We start from the raw sequence: 13,404 nt of genomic DNA, 5'->3' as shown, positions 1-13,404 counted from the left end.
TTTAAATAAAGATTTTTAAAGGCTCATTTCATTTCTAAAATGGCGGAGTACGACCTGACCACCAAGATCGCGCATTTTTTAGATCGGCATTTGGTCTTTCCGCTGCTGGAATTTCTGTCTGTCAAGGAGGTAATATAGAAATTACAGTTAGTGTAAAGTATTACTTTGTTGTTCAGTTATATTTATTTGGTTAGTAGTCGCTAAATGGGCAGCACCACGTGTGGCGAATAGTCAGCTGATCTGGAAAAATATTTGATTTCGTATCTGATATTAAACAGAAATGACCTCTTTATAGACATAATTGCATTCAATATGTATTTATTTTTATTCCTGACAGATCAGCTATATTAAACGCATGAATTCTTATTCTGTAGCTCTGAACTCTCTTTGTGTTTCTACAGTACCATGGTACTGGGACATACTGTTATTGTGTTAAAATATCATGGTTTTCTTTAAGTACCACGTAAATACCATAAATATTAACGTGAATATTGTCGTCATTAATTATTGTGCTATGTGTAAAAATACTAGCTATATTAATATCAGATAGCATCAGTTGGTACAACAGTAACATTACCTTAAATGACAATATAAATGTAATATTTCAGTGCATTTGGATAAAGTCTTGTTTTTATGCTGCATAATTCCTCTTCAGGATATTCAGAAAACCTGATATAGTGCTGTTAAATCTGTTTATTGTTTTCTCAGATCTACAATGACAAAGAACTTCTCCAAGGGAAGCTGGATCTTCTCAGTGACACTAACATGGTGGACTTTGCCATGGATGTATATAAGAACCTCTATTCTGACAAAGAAATTCCACATTGTAAGTGCTTTTTCCTTCCTACCGGGAATATACTTCGAGTACAGAGTTAAATAAAAGCATATCCAGATCAGTAATGAAGACTTTCACATCATATAGAGTGCAGTACTATAAGCTGCATGTATATTACATGTAGAAATTTTACTCTACAGCATTAAGGGAGAAAAGAACCACAGTGGTGGCGCAGCTGAAGCAGCTCCAGTCTGAAACTGAGCCTATTGTGAAGATGTTTGAAGATCCAGAGACTCAGAGACAGATGCAGTCCACCAGGTCTGCTGTAATCATATTACTGTTTACTGCTTCTTGAAATATAATTTCTGTTTGATTTGTATGACTGTTATGTAAGCACCATAACATATGTAAGGTCACCACTACCATGCACTTGTTTTTTTCTTAGAGATGGGAGGATGCTGTTTGAATATTTAGCAGACAAACATGGTGTAAGTTTTGCAACGTGACTCAAACTATAACCAATTATAATCCAATTATATCGTTGTTATTTTCAGGGAAGCTAATTAACAACTTACTGCATTGTTGAATATTTCGTTCCAGCAATGATTTGCTGTCTCTGTTTATTCCCTCAGTTTCGTCAGGAATATTTGGATACGCTGTACCGTTATGCCAAATTCCAGTATGAGTGTGGCAACTACTCAGGGGCTGCAGAGTATCTTTACTTCTTCCGTGTGCTTGTAAGTGTTGTTTTTTATGTCAACAAGACCGCTAGTGTTTTATCCTTTTCTTTTTTATATAATTTGTGACGTGTGAAATAGGCTCTGAAATTACTGCCTTCGGCAGAAATTAAGGAACAAATTAATTTGTTTCTTTCCTGAGTGCTTTAACGGCTTTTGTTTTTAGTAATTTATCTGAACAAACAACTGGAAACAGTACCTTTGAATGTTTCAAAAGGTCATTAAATGAACATAACCCTAACCCAAACAAAGTATTATGCTTTTTAAATGAGCTGTTTTAAATATTGCAAAAATAGCTTTGCTTATACCAGGTTATGTCCGACTTTTTATTAAATAAAATAAAATAAAATAAGTTTTATTAAAAAAATATCAAATTCTTTGTGACATTTAAACCACATACTGTTCAAAAGCTTAGAGTCAGTAAGAATATTTGCAAGAAATTAATATTTTTATTCAGCAAGGATATATTCATTTGATTAATCAGAATCAGAATCAGAATGAGCTTTATTGCCAGGTATGTTTACACATACGAGGAATTTGTTTTCGTGACAGAAGCTTCCACAGTGTAACAGAATGACAGTGACAGAACAAAAAAACATACACCAGTTTTTCAAAAGACTTCATGACCACAGACGTTAGAGCCACAGGTCTGTAGTCATTAAGTCCAGTAATTTTGGGTTTCTTTGGGATGGGGATGATGGTGGAGCGTTTGAAGCATGAAGGGACTTCGCACAGCTCCAGTGATCTGTTGAAGATCTGTGTGAAGATGGGGGCCAGCTGGTCAGCACAGGATTTCAGACAGACTGGTGTGTAACAATCTGGGCCTGGTGCTTTTTTCCTTTTCTGTTTCCGGAAGACCTGGCGCACCTCGTCTTCACTGATCTGAATTTGATTATTAATTATTAACACTGATTATTAATTTTAAATAAATTAAGAAATCCTGAAAAAAGTGTCTCAAACAACCAAATCAGCATATTAGAATGATTTCTAAAGGATCATGTGAAACTAAAGATACGAGTAATAACTTCAGAGCTGTAGGTTTATTCTTGTGTCACAACCGAGTTGTGACAGTTGGACATGACAATTCATTTTTAGTCAATGTTAAAGCAACTATACTGTATATCAGAGAATTTATAGCTATGGGAGTGGGATTTTGTACCAGTGAGATTTCAAATTGAAAAGATGTCAAATTGATACTGACAAAATGTGTCTGTCATGACCAGGTTCCCTCCACGGACAGGAATGCTCTGAGCTCTCTCTGGGGCAAACTGGCATCCGAGATTCTCATGCAGAACTGGGAGGCGGCCATGGAGGACCTGACGCGCTTACGAGAGACCATTGACAACAACGTATGTCTGTCTGGCATCCTTTAAACCTCTGTCTCCCTGTATAATAGAAGCTTTGCGGCTGTATTTCATCCACTGAAGAAATCCAATATCCTTCCCACTGGTTAATTTGCTGGATCACCCATGTTCCTTTGAGCTCAGATATAACAGTCCTTTAGCAGACGTCAGGCATTAAATCAACTATACACACAAAATTGACCGGGATGACATTTACATTGCATCAGCTCTGAGAAGTAAACGCTTGGCATTTTTATTTGCGGTGAGGTTAAAGATGGATGCGTGTGGGCTTACTGCAGCCTCGTTTGCTTTGCTAGTCCGTGCTTGTAATGTAGCCTCAACAATGTGACATAAGACTGAAGCAGTGTTGACATATTTTTAATTAAACCATGTTTTTCTTTCCTGCCTCGGTTCAGTCGGTGAGTTCTCCTCTTCAGTCGCTGCAGCAGAGGATGTGGCTCATACACTGGTCTTTGTTTGTCTTCTTTAACCACCCCAAAGGCAGAGACAACATCATCGAGCTGTTCCTCTATCAGCCCCAGTGAGTGCGATTTACAGAAATTCCCTCTTCCGCTAAAACAAGCGCTCTCAAATTGCTCATTAAAGAATGTAGAAGTGCAACAAACTACATTTGCATAACATTTATGTCACTTGCTTAAGGGACTTGCCAGGAAGTGCGAGTTGTGTTTGCAACAATTACTTCAGAGAGGGTAGCTGGAAAATTCGCAGTTAATGAGATTCGCTCTTGAAAGCGTTAAATATTTTTAGGGGGAACAGTGCATGTTTGCGTGACCATATAATGAGCGCCGCTCGGTCTGAGCACTTTGAAGATGACACAGTCTGTGTTGAGTGTTTAAAGGACCATTGTGATATAATATTAAATCTGGAACCAATCAAAGCAGATTTTGTTGACGAAATGTCAACTGCTTTTTTTTTTCAACTCTGGTTTTTAATTGTTAATTTGCTTTTTGATACATTTTTAAGGCAAGATATCAATACTGGTTTCCTGAATCGATTTGGTTCAGTTTCTCAATTCTTAATCTGATTTAGATTCAATATTGTTTCAATTGTTACAAAATATTATAGATTATTTTTCAGGTATTATAAAATATAAATACGAACAAAAATACACTAGTTTGGGGTCGGAGAGATTTTTAAATGTTTTCGGAAAGATGTCTCTTATGCTCGGCAATGCTGCATTTATTTAATCAAAAATACAGTAAAAACTAATATTGTGAATTTAAATAACTGTTTTATATTTGAATATATTTTACATTTTAATTAGGGCTGTCAATAGATAAATTAATCACACCCTTTTTCTGTGATCGCGATTTCTGACCGCAAGCAGAGAAGCAAAATTGGGTTAAAGGCTTAGAATAGAAATTGTGCTTCAGTAGTTTTGCGTTAAATTATTATTTTTTGCGTTAAGGATTGTAAATTGAATCGCATGTGTTAACGCGTTAACGTTGACAGCCCTAATTTTAATTTATTTCTGTGATGGCAACACTGAATTTTCAGCAGCCATTATTCCATTTTTCTGTCACATGATCCTTCAGAAATCATTCTAATATGCTGATTTTCTGCTCAAGAAACATTTTTACAGTTTTTGCTGCTTAATGCTTTTGTGGAAACCATAATACATTTTTTTCAGGATTCATTTATGAATGGTAGTTTATAAAGTATTTTGTATAAATGATGGTTGTTGTCTGTTTCTCAGGTATCTGAACGCAATCCAGACCATGTGCCCTCACATTCTGCGTTACCTGACCACGGCCGTAATCACCAACAAAGACGTGAGAAAGCGCAGACAGGTCCTCAAAGACCTGGTCAAGGTCATTCAACAGGTCAGCATGATCTCTGCAGATTTAACTAGACAGCGGATTGCCTAAATGAAGTGGGAGTATAATTACTCTGGTTTAGGGTCATGTCAGCCAAACACCAGAAAGACATGTTTGTTAGCCATATGAACAAAATGGATAATGTAATCTCACAAATGGTTCTTTCTTCAATGTAGATTTTACTGCATTGATTGATTGTCAAATTGCCTAGACTACACCAGTGCATGATGCTTGCAGATTTTAATGTTAAAACTGAACTATAGAAGTAACATCATACTAATAATAAATGTTATGGTAACTGTAAATTAATCTACATCAAATTCAACATTAACACGTTGCTTTCAATATTAAAGCTAAAATAAATCCTGAAGAGAAGATGTAGATAAACCAGCTAGTTAAGAATCCTTTAATAACGTATGCTATTATGAACAAAACTGCAGTGATTTTATGAAAGGCGCATCTGAGCCGAGAGAGTTTATTTCAGTGTGGGTTGTTGTGAAGATTGTCCTCTTTGTGGTTCTGATGAATGAGCTCACAGATTCTTCATTGAGGTTTCTAGCTCAACAAGCGTTGTTGCATTCCATTACGTTCATACTAGATGTGCTTCCTTTTAAGTATTGATTCAGAGCTGGTGAATTAGCGTCTGTTTTAAAGTGCTTCTTGGGGCACCGCCACATTTTATACCCGTGTCTTTGGCACTTGCTGTCAAATTAGCACGAGATTAATGTTCCTCTCTGCTTTTGCTCTCTCAACAGGAGTCGTACACGTACAAGGATCCCATCACAGAGTTTGTGGAGTGTCTCTACGTTAACTTTGATTTCGACAGTGCTCAGAAAAAATTAAGGGAGTGTGAGTCGGTAAGGTTCACCACCCGCTGTGTGTGTGTGTAATGCAGCTACCAGGGCTGTCATTCCTGTGATTCCCTCAGTACACTGCTTCCCTCTGTTTGAATTGGTTGGAGACGAGCATCGATAGGAGCTCTCATGCGTTTGCTTGGAGCCATAGGTCCATTCATCCACTGAAAATCCCTGTCTACTGTAATTTACTGCTGTTTCCCACTAGGCTTTTCAAGACATTTCTGCTGTCAGTTTTCAGACCTACAGCTATGAGGCAGCTCCTCTCTTAGACGTGGCCTAGTTGGGCTAGAGGGAGCGTTCAGCATTCAGACCTGTGAAAATAATCTCCCCTGCCTTTTCACCACCGTTTCAGTTTATGCCTGAAGGATTTGTGTCTGTAAAAGCTGATCGAGGTTCAGCTGCAGTGAAGGGATTTTTTACATTTAAATTACATTTTTTATTAAAGAAATAAACCTATTGGGGGTAAATTCTGTTCTTTTTAATAGTTAACATTTAACTATTTTTACATTTTTCGGATCCTCAGTCATCAAATTTACCTTAAATTTCAAGCTGATTACTCACTAAAAACTCCCTACAGATCATGTTTTCTGTGCCATTTTAATTCTTATGTTGACGTGTTGCTTTGAGTCGCTTACTTCCTTTTCTTTAAATTAGTCTTCCCATAAACGCCAACAAGCGCTCCCATCATATTGCGATGGAGGCATTGCCTCCTCTCACGTGACTTCTTCCCATTCATTCTTAATTACCCCCCTCCAAACTCAGCACACTAGAGGGTCTGTTAAAACTCAATGGGCTCAGGGGAGGCGAAAGAGATGCACTCTGTAACTTTATTTGCTGGTGTCGCTGTTGAACAATGTTTCTTCAGAATAACAATTTCTACACTTATTAATGTTATATTTTGTAATATTGACGTTGTTTTATTTTTGTACAATGAGTTTTTTTTCTCATCCAGTATTTTGAGGAGGCACTGCCTCCCTTGCCTCCTCGGAGGAAACGGCTCTTATATAAATATACAACCGTTCAGAAGTGTAGGATCAGTAAGATTTTAAAAAATAAATAATTTAAATGGTTCAAAATTGACACTTTAAAAGACTTTATCACAAAAAATTCAGTTTTAAATAAATGCTTTTTTAAACTTTTTTTATTATTGTTCTTAAATACCAGTAGTTCTTTTTTTTTTTTTTTTTTAGATTTTTTTAGATTATTTTATTAGCATAGGACAGAGTTTACAGGAAGTGAAGTGAGAGAGAGAGAGGGGGTGGGGGATTGGGAAAGGTCATCAAAGCAGGATTCGAACTCAGGACACCCGTAGCGCAACGGCGCTGTATGTTGGCGCACTGCCCACAAGGCTATCAGCACCGACCAGTAGTAGCCTACTTTTTTTAAAATAGAAAAACAAGTTCATTTTAAACAGACTGTTTAAAAGTACAAAATTCAGTCTTGAGGCCCTTCAGTGGACCATCAATAACACTTACACAACTTTCAAAGCAGATCATTTGAATGGATTTTATTCTTTTCAAGGTTCTGGTGAACGATTTCTTCTTGGTGGCCTGCTTGGAGGATTTCATTGAAAATGCACGGCTGTTCATCTTCGAGACGTTCTGCCGGATCCATCAGTGCATCAGCATCAGGTAGCGCCACCTCCCAGGAGGAATCCTGATAGACTAGTGCGCGCTAATCCTCTTAGCTCTGTAAAAAGATCGTACCACGCTGCGATGATTCAACACGCTGCCAGGATCAATGGATTCCAGCCAAATCTGACAAAAGCTGAGCGACGTCACAATAGTATTCTAAAGAACCAGCTTGAAGGAAATCAAGATTGCGATAGATGCGAGTACAACTGTGTTTAGAGAAGTGTTATTTTGTTTTTATTGATAGTTTAGTTTTAGTTTTTATCTTGTTTTCATTTACATTTTTATTTGTTATACAGATTTTTATTTAATATATAATTTTTAATCTGGATGTAGTTATTTTAGAACATCAAGTTAAACTAAATAAATGCGAAGTCTTTCCTTGGCAACGAGCTGAGAAAACAAGTTAATATTTTTATTTCAGTTAACATTTCAACTAAAAAAAGTGTTTTATGGTTTTAGTTAACTGTTATAACCCTGTTACAGACGTTATTTTGATGTTTGTAAACATTTTCTTTGAACACCACTGTTTGTGCCAGGAAACCTGTTTTTTCACATTTAATCGTAGAGGCGGTGGTGCGACTTAATTCGTCATCAGCTTGTGTTTATCACAACAATTGATTTTTGTTGAGACTGTTCGAACTCTTGTTTGAAGACTAGAGCTACAGCTTGTTGTTGACCTCAGGCAATCTCTGTATTTCTCATTTTCTCCCTCTCACCCATCACTCTTCCTGTCTCTGGGCAGCATGTTGGCAGATAAGCTGAATATGACCCCCGAGGAGGCCGAGAGATGGATCGTAAACCTGATCCGCAATGCCAGACTGGATGCCAAAATTGACTCCAAACTGGTGAGCGAGCTCTGGGGTGCAGAACACATGCCCAAAACACAAAGCCCATTAGATTGAGACACACTAGACTCCCTCCGACAGTGAAAGCGGGCTGTTTGTTTGTATTTTGTTTAACTAAGCTGCACATAGCCTAGAACAATTTTATTATTTTATGAAATTATAAGTTTTACTTTTGAAATGTATTTCTCTTTCAGATTCACAAGCTGAATATAACCCCTTAAAGTGATACTGTAATTCACCCAAAAATGACTTGCTCTCATGTTGTTTCAAACCTTTGATTTTCTTGGTAACACTTTACAGTAGGGTTCCGATTGATAATATTAGTTAACTAGATGAGTAAAGTTCGTAGACAAACTTTAAGTTGACTTGAAAAAGCCTAGCCAGAAAGTTTGAAGTAGTTTTAAAAGCTTGAAGTTTGAAGGTTTTCAGTTTTAAAAAATTTGAAGTTTAAAGTAGTTTTAAAGTTTAAAGTTTTAAAGTTTTGAAGACCGTACAATCTATCAAATGGATGGATAGAGTTGCTTGGGTGTTGATATGCGGTTGCTAGGGTACCTGGGGTGGTTGCTAGGGTGTTGCTATGCGGTTGCTAAGGTACTCGGGGTGGTTGCTAAGGTGTTGCAATGCGGTTGCTAGGCTACTCAGGGTGGTTGCTAAGGTGTTGCTAGGGTATTGTGGGTGGTTGCTAGGGTGTTGCTATGCGGTTGCTAAGGTACTCGGGTGGTTGATAAGGTGTTGCTATGCGGTTGCTAGGGGACTCTGGGTGGGTTAACATGAAATAACAATAAACGATACCTCTACAGCATTTATTGATTAATATTAATCTTAACATTTACTAATGTTTTAAAATTAGAAGTTAACACTAGTTAATGCACTGTGAACTAACATAAATGGAGAATGAATATCTGTATTAATAAATAACATTAATACAGATAAATAAATGTTGTAAAACTATATTGCTCATTGAGAGTTTGTATAGTTAGTTGGAAGATTCATAGCTGGTTAATGCATTACTGAATGGGACCGAAGTGTTACCCTTTTTTCTTTCTGTGGAGCACAAAAGGATATGTTTAGCAGAATGTCCATGCTGCTCTTTCCCATATTGCAAAAGTCAATGATATAAAAAGCATGGTAGCACTTTACAATAAAGTTGAATTCATTATTAATTTGGTTTTTGTTTTTTCTTTTCACATCTTTTATTAATCTAGGTTAATGTTAATATGTAAATATTTTATTTTTCATTGCTAATTCATGTTAGTTCATAATACAATAATGTTAATTTATACTGAAATGTTAAAAATCTATTAGAGGAAATTAAGATTAATTAATGCTGTAAAAATATTACATATTTCACTTAAGCTGTTGAATTAATAAAATTAACATATAAAATCTTCTTGTGAGGTGTTACCAAATAAAAAAACACAAACTTTTTTCTGGTTGATCTCTTTCTATAACTGTGGGATTTAAAGGGACAAGTCAGTTTTAGTTTTCTTGCCTTTTGTTTGTGTGTTTGTTAAAGAATATTGCCTAAGATATTATCATAAGCTTGTATGGGAACTGTAATTCATTAAAAAAATGGTTGTCTAAAGTTTTGCAAGTCATTATAAAAACAAAGTGATGCTGAACCACTAAATCCTCTAAAGCCTTTACTATTTCATTGTAATACTTGGAAAAGTTCTTTGATAATTTATACTAGTGTTCTTTTAAAGTCTTAAATGGTTGGCTGCTCCTCCCTGATGAGTGTTTTCTACTCAGGGTCACGTGGTGATGGGCAACAACGCCGTGTCGCCGTATCAGCAGGTGATCGAGAAGACCAAGAGCCTGTCGTTCCGTAGTCAGATGCTGGCCATGAACATCGAGAAGAAGCTCAGCCACAGCAGCAGGAATGAGGTACCGGACTCAAAGCAAACAATTCAGACTGAACTAATGAGTTTTTCCTTCAGCCGAGCCTCATTGGAATCATTACCGTCAAGAAATGAGTGTGCTGGGAAACTTGCTTTTGAGCGTTGAAGCATTCTTCCTTAATTGAACATTAGCCAGCATTAGTCGGCGTACAGTTCCCCAAAATATCTTGCACAAAGCCCAGACTCAGCGTAAAGTCTGAATAACTGGATTTTATGTCAGTGAAGTAATTCACCTCATATATCTTGTCCTGTATTTTGCTTGATACTCACTTTGAAGACATTGCATGAGTCAGAACATTTTGACCATTTTAAAATATTTGTCAAACATTTAATAGAAGAAATAGTTTCGAGCAAACCTCTGTTCTATATGCTGCATCTTTAATGAGCTTCCATTTCCTTCTAGACACCGAACTGGGCGGCTCAAGACACTGGCTTCTATTAGACTGGAAACACAAGGCAAACAGCGGATCATCTTACTTCTCAACCTCATCTTAGTATTTAACTAACTATCTTTTATTTAGCCATGTTTTATATTAGGATCATTTTACAAAAGACTGATGCAGACATTTCCCGCATGACAAGAGCTGCGGAGTTCTGGGATGCTGCCGTAAATTTGATGTATTCTGTATGAAGGAAGGAATTTACCAGGCAAGATTTTATTCATTGTTCCAGTTCTGTGTCATCTCAAAGGACATTTTTCTTTTCTCTTATGCGAGTCATTGTTTTGAACATCATAACACAACAATTAACAGTGGAAATGTGTTTCTGAACACATTTTTAAAGATCGTGCAACATACTTCTGGAAATCTTTAATGGTTAAAGGTGAAGTGTGTTATTTTGGTGTCAAATAATAAGGATTGTTTCCAAAACAGTTCTACTGTTGTTTCATCTTTAAGGACATTGTTCATTTATTGTACTTTTAAGCCGATGTTTGTCATGTGAGACCACTTAAACTCGCAGAAACATTTTTAATAGATAACTGATGAGCATGTATTTTAACAGTCTTTCTATTTTATTAATTCACTCTTCACACTTCACTCTTAACACTCATGCTTTTTATTTGTCACTCTATCAACAGGGTCCTACGGTCTTGGAAATATTAGAGAATTTTATAAGTTAGTTTCAGGCATGAAAGAGATCTGTCTGATTTCTGTTGCTAAAAGTTTGGGGTCAGTAAGATTTTAAAAAATGTTTTTAAAGAAATCTCTTATGCTCACCAAGTGAAATCAGCAATATTGTGAAATACTACAATTTAAAACAACTGTTTTCTATTTTAATATATTTTACATTTTAATTTATTCCTGTGATGGCAAAGCTGAATTTTCATCAGCCATTACTCCAGTTTTCAGTGTCACGTGATCCTTCAGAATTAATTCTAATATGCTGCTTTTGTTCTCAAGAAACATTTCTTATTATCAATGTTGAAAACAGTTGTGCTGCTTAATATTTTTGGAAACCTTGATAGTTTTTTCCTCAGAATTCTTTGGTGAATAGAAAATGAAAAAGAACCCCATTTTTTTCAAATAGCCTACATTTTTGGAACAACCTAAAGGTTTAGTTTTTTATCTCACTTTTGCTGAATAAAATGATTTTCTTTCCAACAAATAAACAACAAAAACAAACCTTACTGACTGCAAACTTTAGAACTGTTAATAGAAAACTATTCAAAAGCATTTCATTGGTTAGACTCTGGGACCAATCTTCTAACAAAGTCATAAAAGAAATGTATACAATCAAGAAAATTAATGAAAAGGGATTTGAAAATCACTTTGGTCATAAAGTGTTGGAGCCCTGTATCGAGTCTGTGGTGGTAATTATTCAGTAATGGCAAGAATATGCCAGTAGCCCCTCACTGCAGAACAAAGATCCAGGGGGCGGGGTTGGATCCACATCTAGGGGGTGGAGATGGGTAGGTTTAGGGATGGAGATGGGTGGAGACGGGTAGGTTTATGTATATGTAAGGTGGGAGGAGTTGGATCTGGATCCAACCGCCCCTGGATCTTGTGTTCTGCAGTGAGGACCATCTCAGAATATGCGCAAGCAATGTCTCAGCTCATGTCTCATCCAGTAGGTGGCAGCAGTGACTAACTTTTCCACCATCGTCTGACTAGTCACCCAAAGACGGCCACAAACCAGTCATTACCAGCTGCCTGACTGATCATCATGTCTTTTAAAGCCTTCTTGATTTTCCTGTGTGTTACAAGTCAAAACCTAGGAATGTTGGGCATCTGTGTTTGGTTTTGGGGGCACTAGGTAATTTTGGGCCAGAGGGTGAAAACACAGGGTGTGTTGTCAAAGAAGCAAACCGAAATGGAAAGATCCTGTTGTGACTCATAAATGAGCAGCTTCCTCTGAATGGCAGATTTTCCTTTAGTTCTTTTTATATTTCATCCAAACTCCAGACAAAATGCTTGTGGAAAATGTGCTGTTTAGAACTTTCTGTATGCATGTTTCCTGGAACCTGATCAGTTTGGTTTATTCATCAAAATAGAGACTGTAATGCATCCACACTACCGTAAAAAAGTTTGGAATAATTACGACTGACTGTCTTATGCTCACCAAGACTTCATTTATTTGACTAAAAATCCAGTAACACCTGTAACACTCTGAAATATTACGACAATTTAAAAGAACTGTTTTATATTAATACTATATTTTTTAAATAGTAATGGCAAAATAGAATTTTCAGCAGCCATGATCCTTCTGAAGTCATTCTAATATGCTGATTTGGTTCTCAATTTGTGCCAGTTATTAATATGGTTCTTATATCAATAGTTTGTTTCTGCTGCTTAATTGTTTTTATTTAAGAATTCTTTGATAAAAAGTTCAAAGAACAGTATTTGAAATATAAATCTTTTGTGACGTTGTAAATGTCTTTACTGTCAGCAGGGCCGTCCTTAGCTGACGCGTGCCCGGTGCGAGGTTGGCAGCGGGGCCCCCCTCGTTCCGTTCGCCGTGGGGCCCCCTCAAGCGCGGGGCCCGCTGCAACCGCACCAGTTGCACCCCCCTAAGGACGGCCCTGACTGTCAGTTTTGATCAATTTAATTCCGTTCTATATAAATGTAATAATTTCTTTAAAAAAACAAAATCGTATTCACAAATTATTCCACACTTTTGACCAATAGTGTACCTCCGAGTAAAAGCATCAAATCCAGTTTTGAATGGGATGAAGAATATTTTTGTCATAAATTGCTTCATCACAAAATAAACGGTAAGCCTAAAAAGTGTTTAGCTATGGATGTCACGCTTTAAAGTGTGAATATGATTCTAGAGACCTTCTCAGAACTAACCACTTTTACCGTTTTAGCAATGACTAATCTCAGTCTTTTTTTAGCCGTTGTATGTAATCAGTTCCCATCAAGATCTTTTTTATAAGTGTGACTCAAGTGTCCAAACACATTTCGAGGCCACTGTTTGCATTCATTATCTCCATGCTCTCTGCGTTTATACGCACACCTAGTAAGTGAACTACAT

The 13,404-nt window shown here is 36.7% G+C and overlaps 1 protein-coding gene across 2 annotated transcripts; it reads left to right on the top strand.

Annotated features, from left to right (window-relative positions):
* On the top strand, window positions 1-10,798 carry eif3eb (eukaryotic translation initiation factor 3, subunit E, b). 2 transcript variants are annotated; one of them, XM_016563642.1, is made up of 13 exons: window positions 1-129; window positions 709-826; window positions 976-1,093; window positions 1,221-1,263; window positions 1,408-1,512; window positions 2,736-2,861; window positions 3,272-3,396; window positions 4,573-4,699; window positions 5,449-5,550; window positions 7,072-7,181; window positions 7,927-8,029; window positions 9,782-9,916; window positions 10,334-10,798. In XM_016563642.1, exons 1-13 carry the CDS (start codon window positions 40-42, stop codon window positions 10,370-10,372), a joined length of 1,341 nt encoding a protein of 446 aa, XP_016419128.1. In that variant the 5' UTR covers window positions 1-39; the 3' UTR covers window positions 10,373-10,798. The 2 variants fall into 2 exon arrangements, with proteins under 2 accessions (XP_016419128.1, XP_016419129.1); XM_016563643.1 differs by lacking the exon at window positions 2,736-2,861.
* Window positions 10,799-13,404: the final 2,606 nt, after the last annotated feature.

Source organism: Sinocyclocheilus rhinocerous, unplaced genomic scaffold, assembly GCF_001515625.1.
Source record: "Sinocyclocheilus rhinocerous isolate Xijiao unplaced genomic scaffold, SAMN03320098_v1.1 scaffold499, whole genome shotgun sequence".
NCBI classification, from domain to species: domain Eukaryota; kingdom Metazoa; phylum Chordata; class Actinopteri; order Cypriniformes; family Cyprinidae; genus Sinocyclocheilus; species Sinocyclocheilus rhinocerous.
This window is presented reverse-complemented; position numbering and strand designations above follow the sequence as displayed.

Excerpts from the sequence above, each read along its gene's own strand:
- eif3eb (XM_016563642.1), top strand. The coding sequence starts at position 40 with ATGGCGGAGTACGACCTGACCACCAAGATCGCGCATTTTTTAGATCGG. Across the intron at positions 130-708 it reads AATTTCTGTCTGTCAAGGAG|ATCTACAATGACAAAGAACT; the intron begins GTAATATAGAAA and ends TTGTTTTCTCAG. Across the intron at positions 8,030-9,781 it reads CCAAAATTGACTCCAAACTG|GGTCACGTGGTGATGGGCAA; the intron begins GTGAGCGAGCTC and ends TTTTCTACTCAG.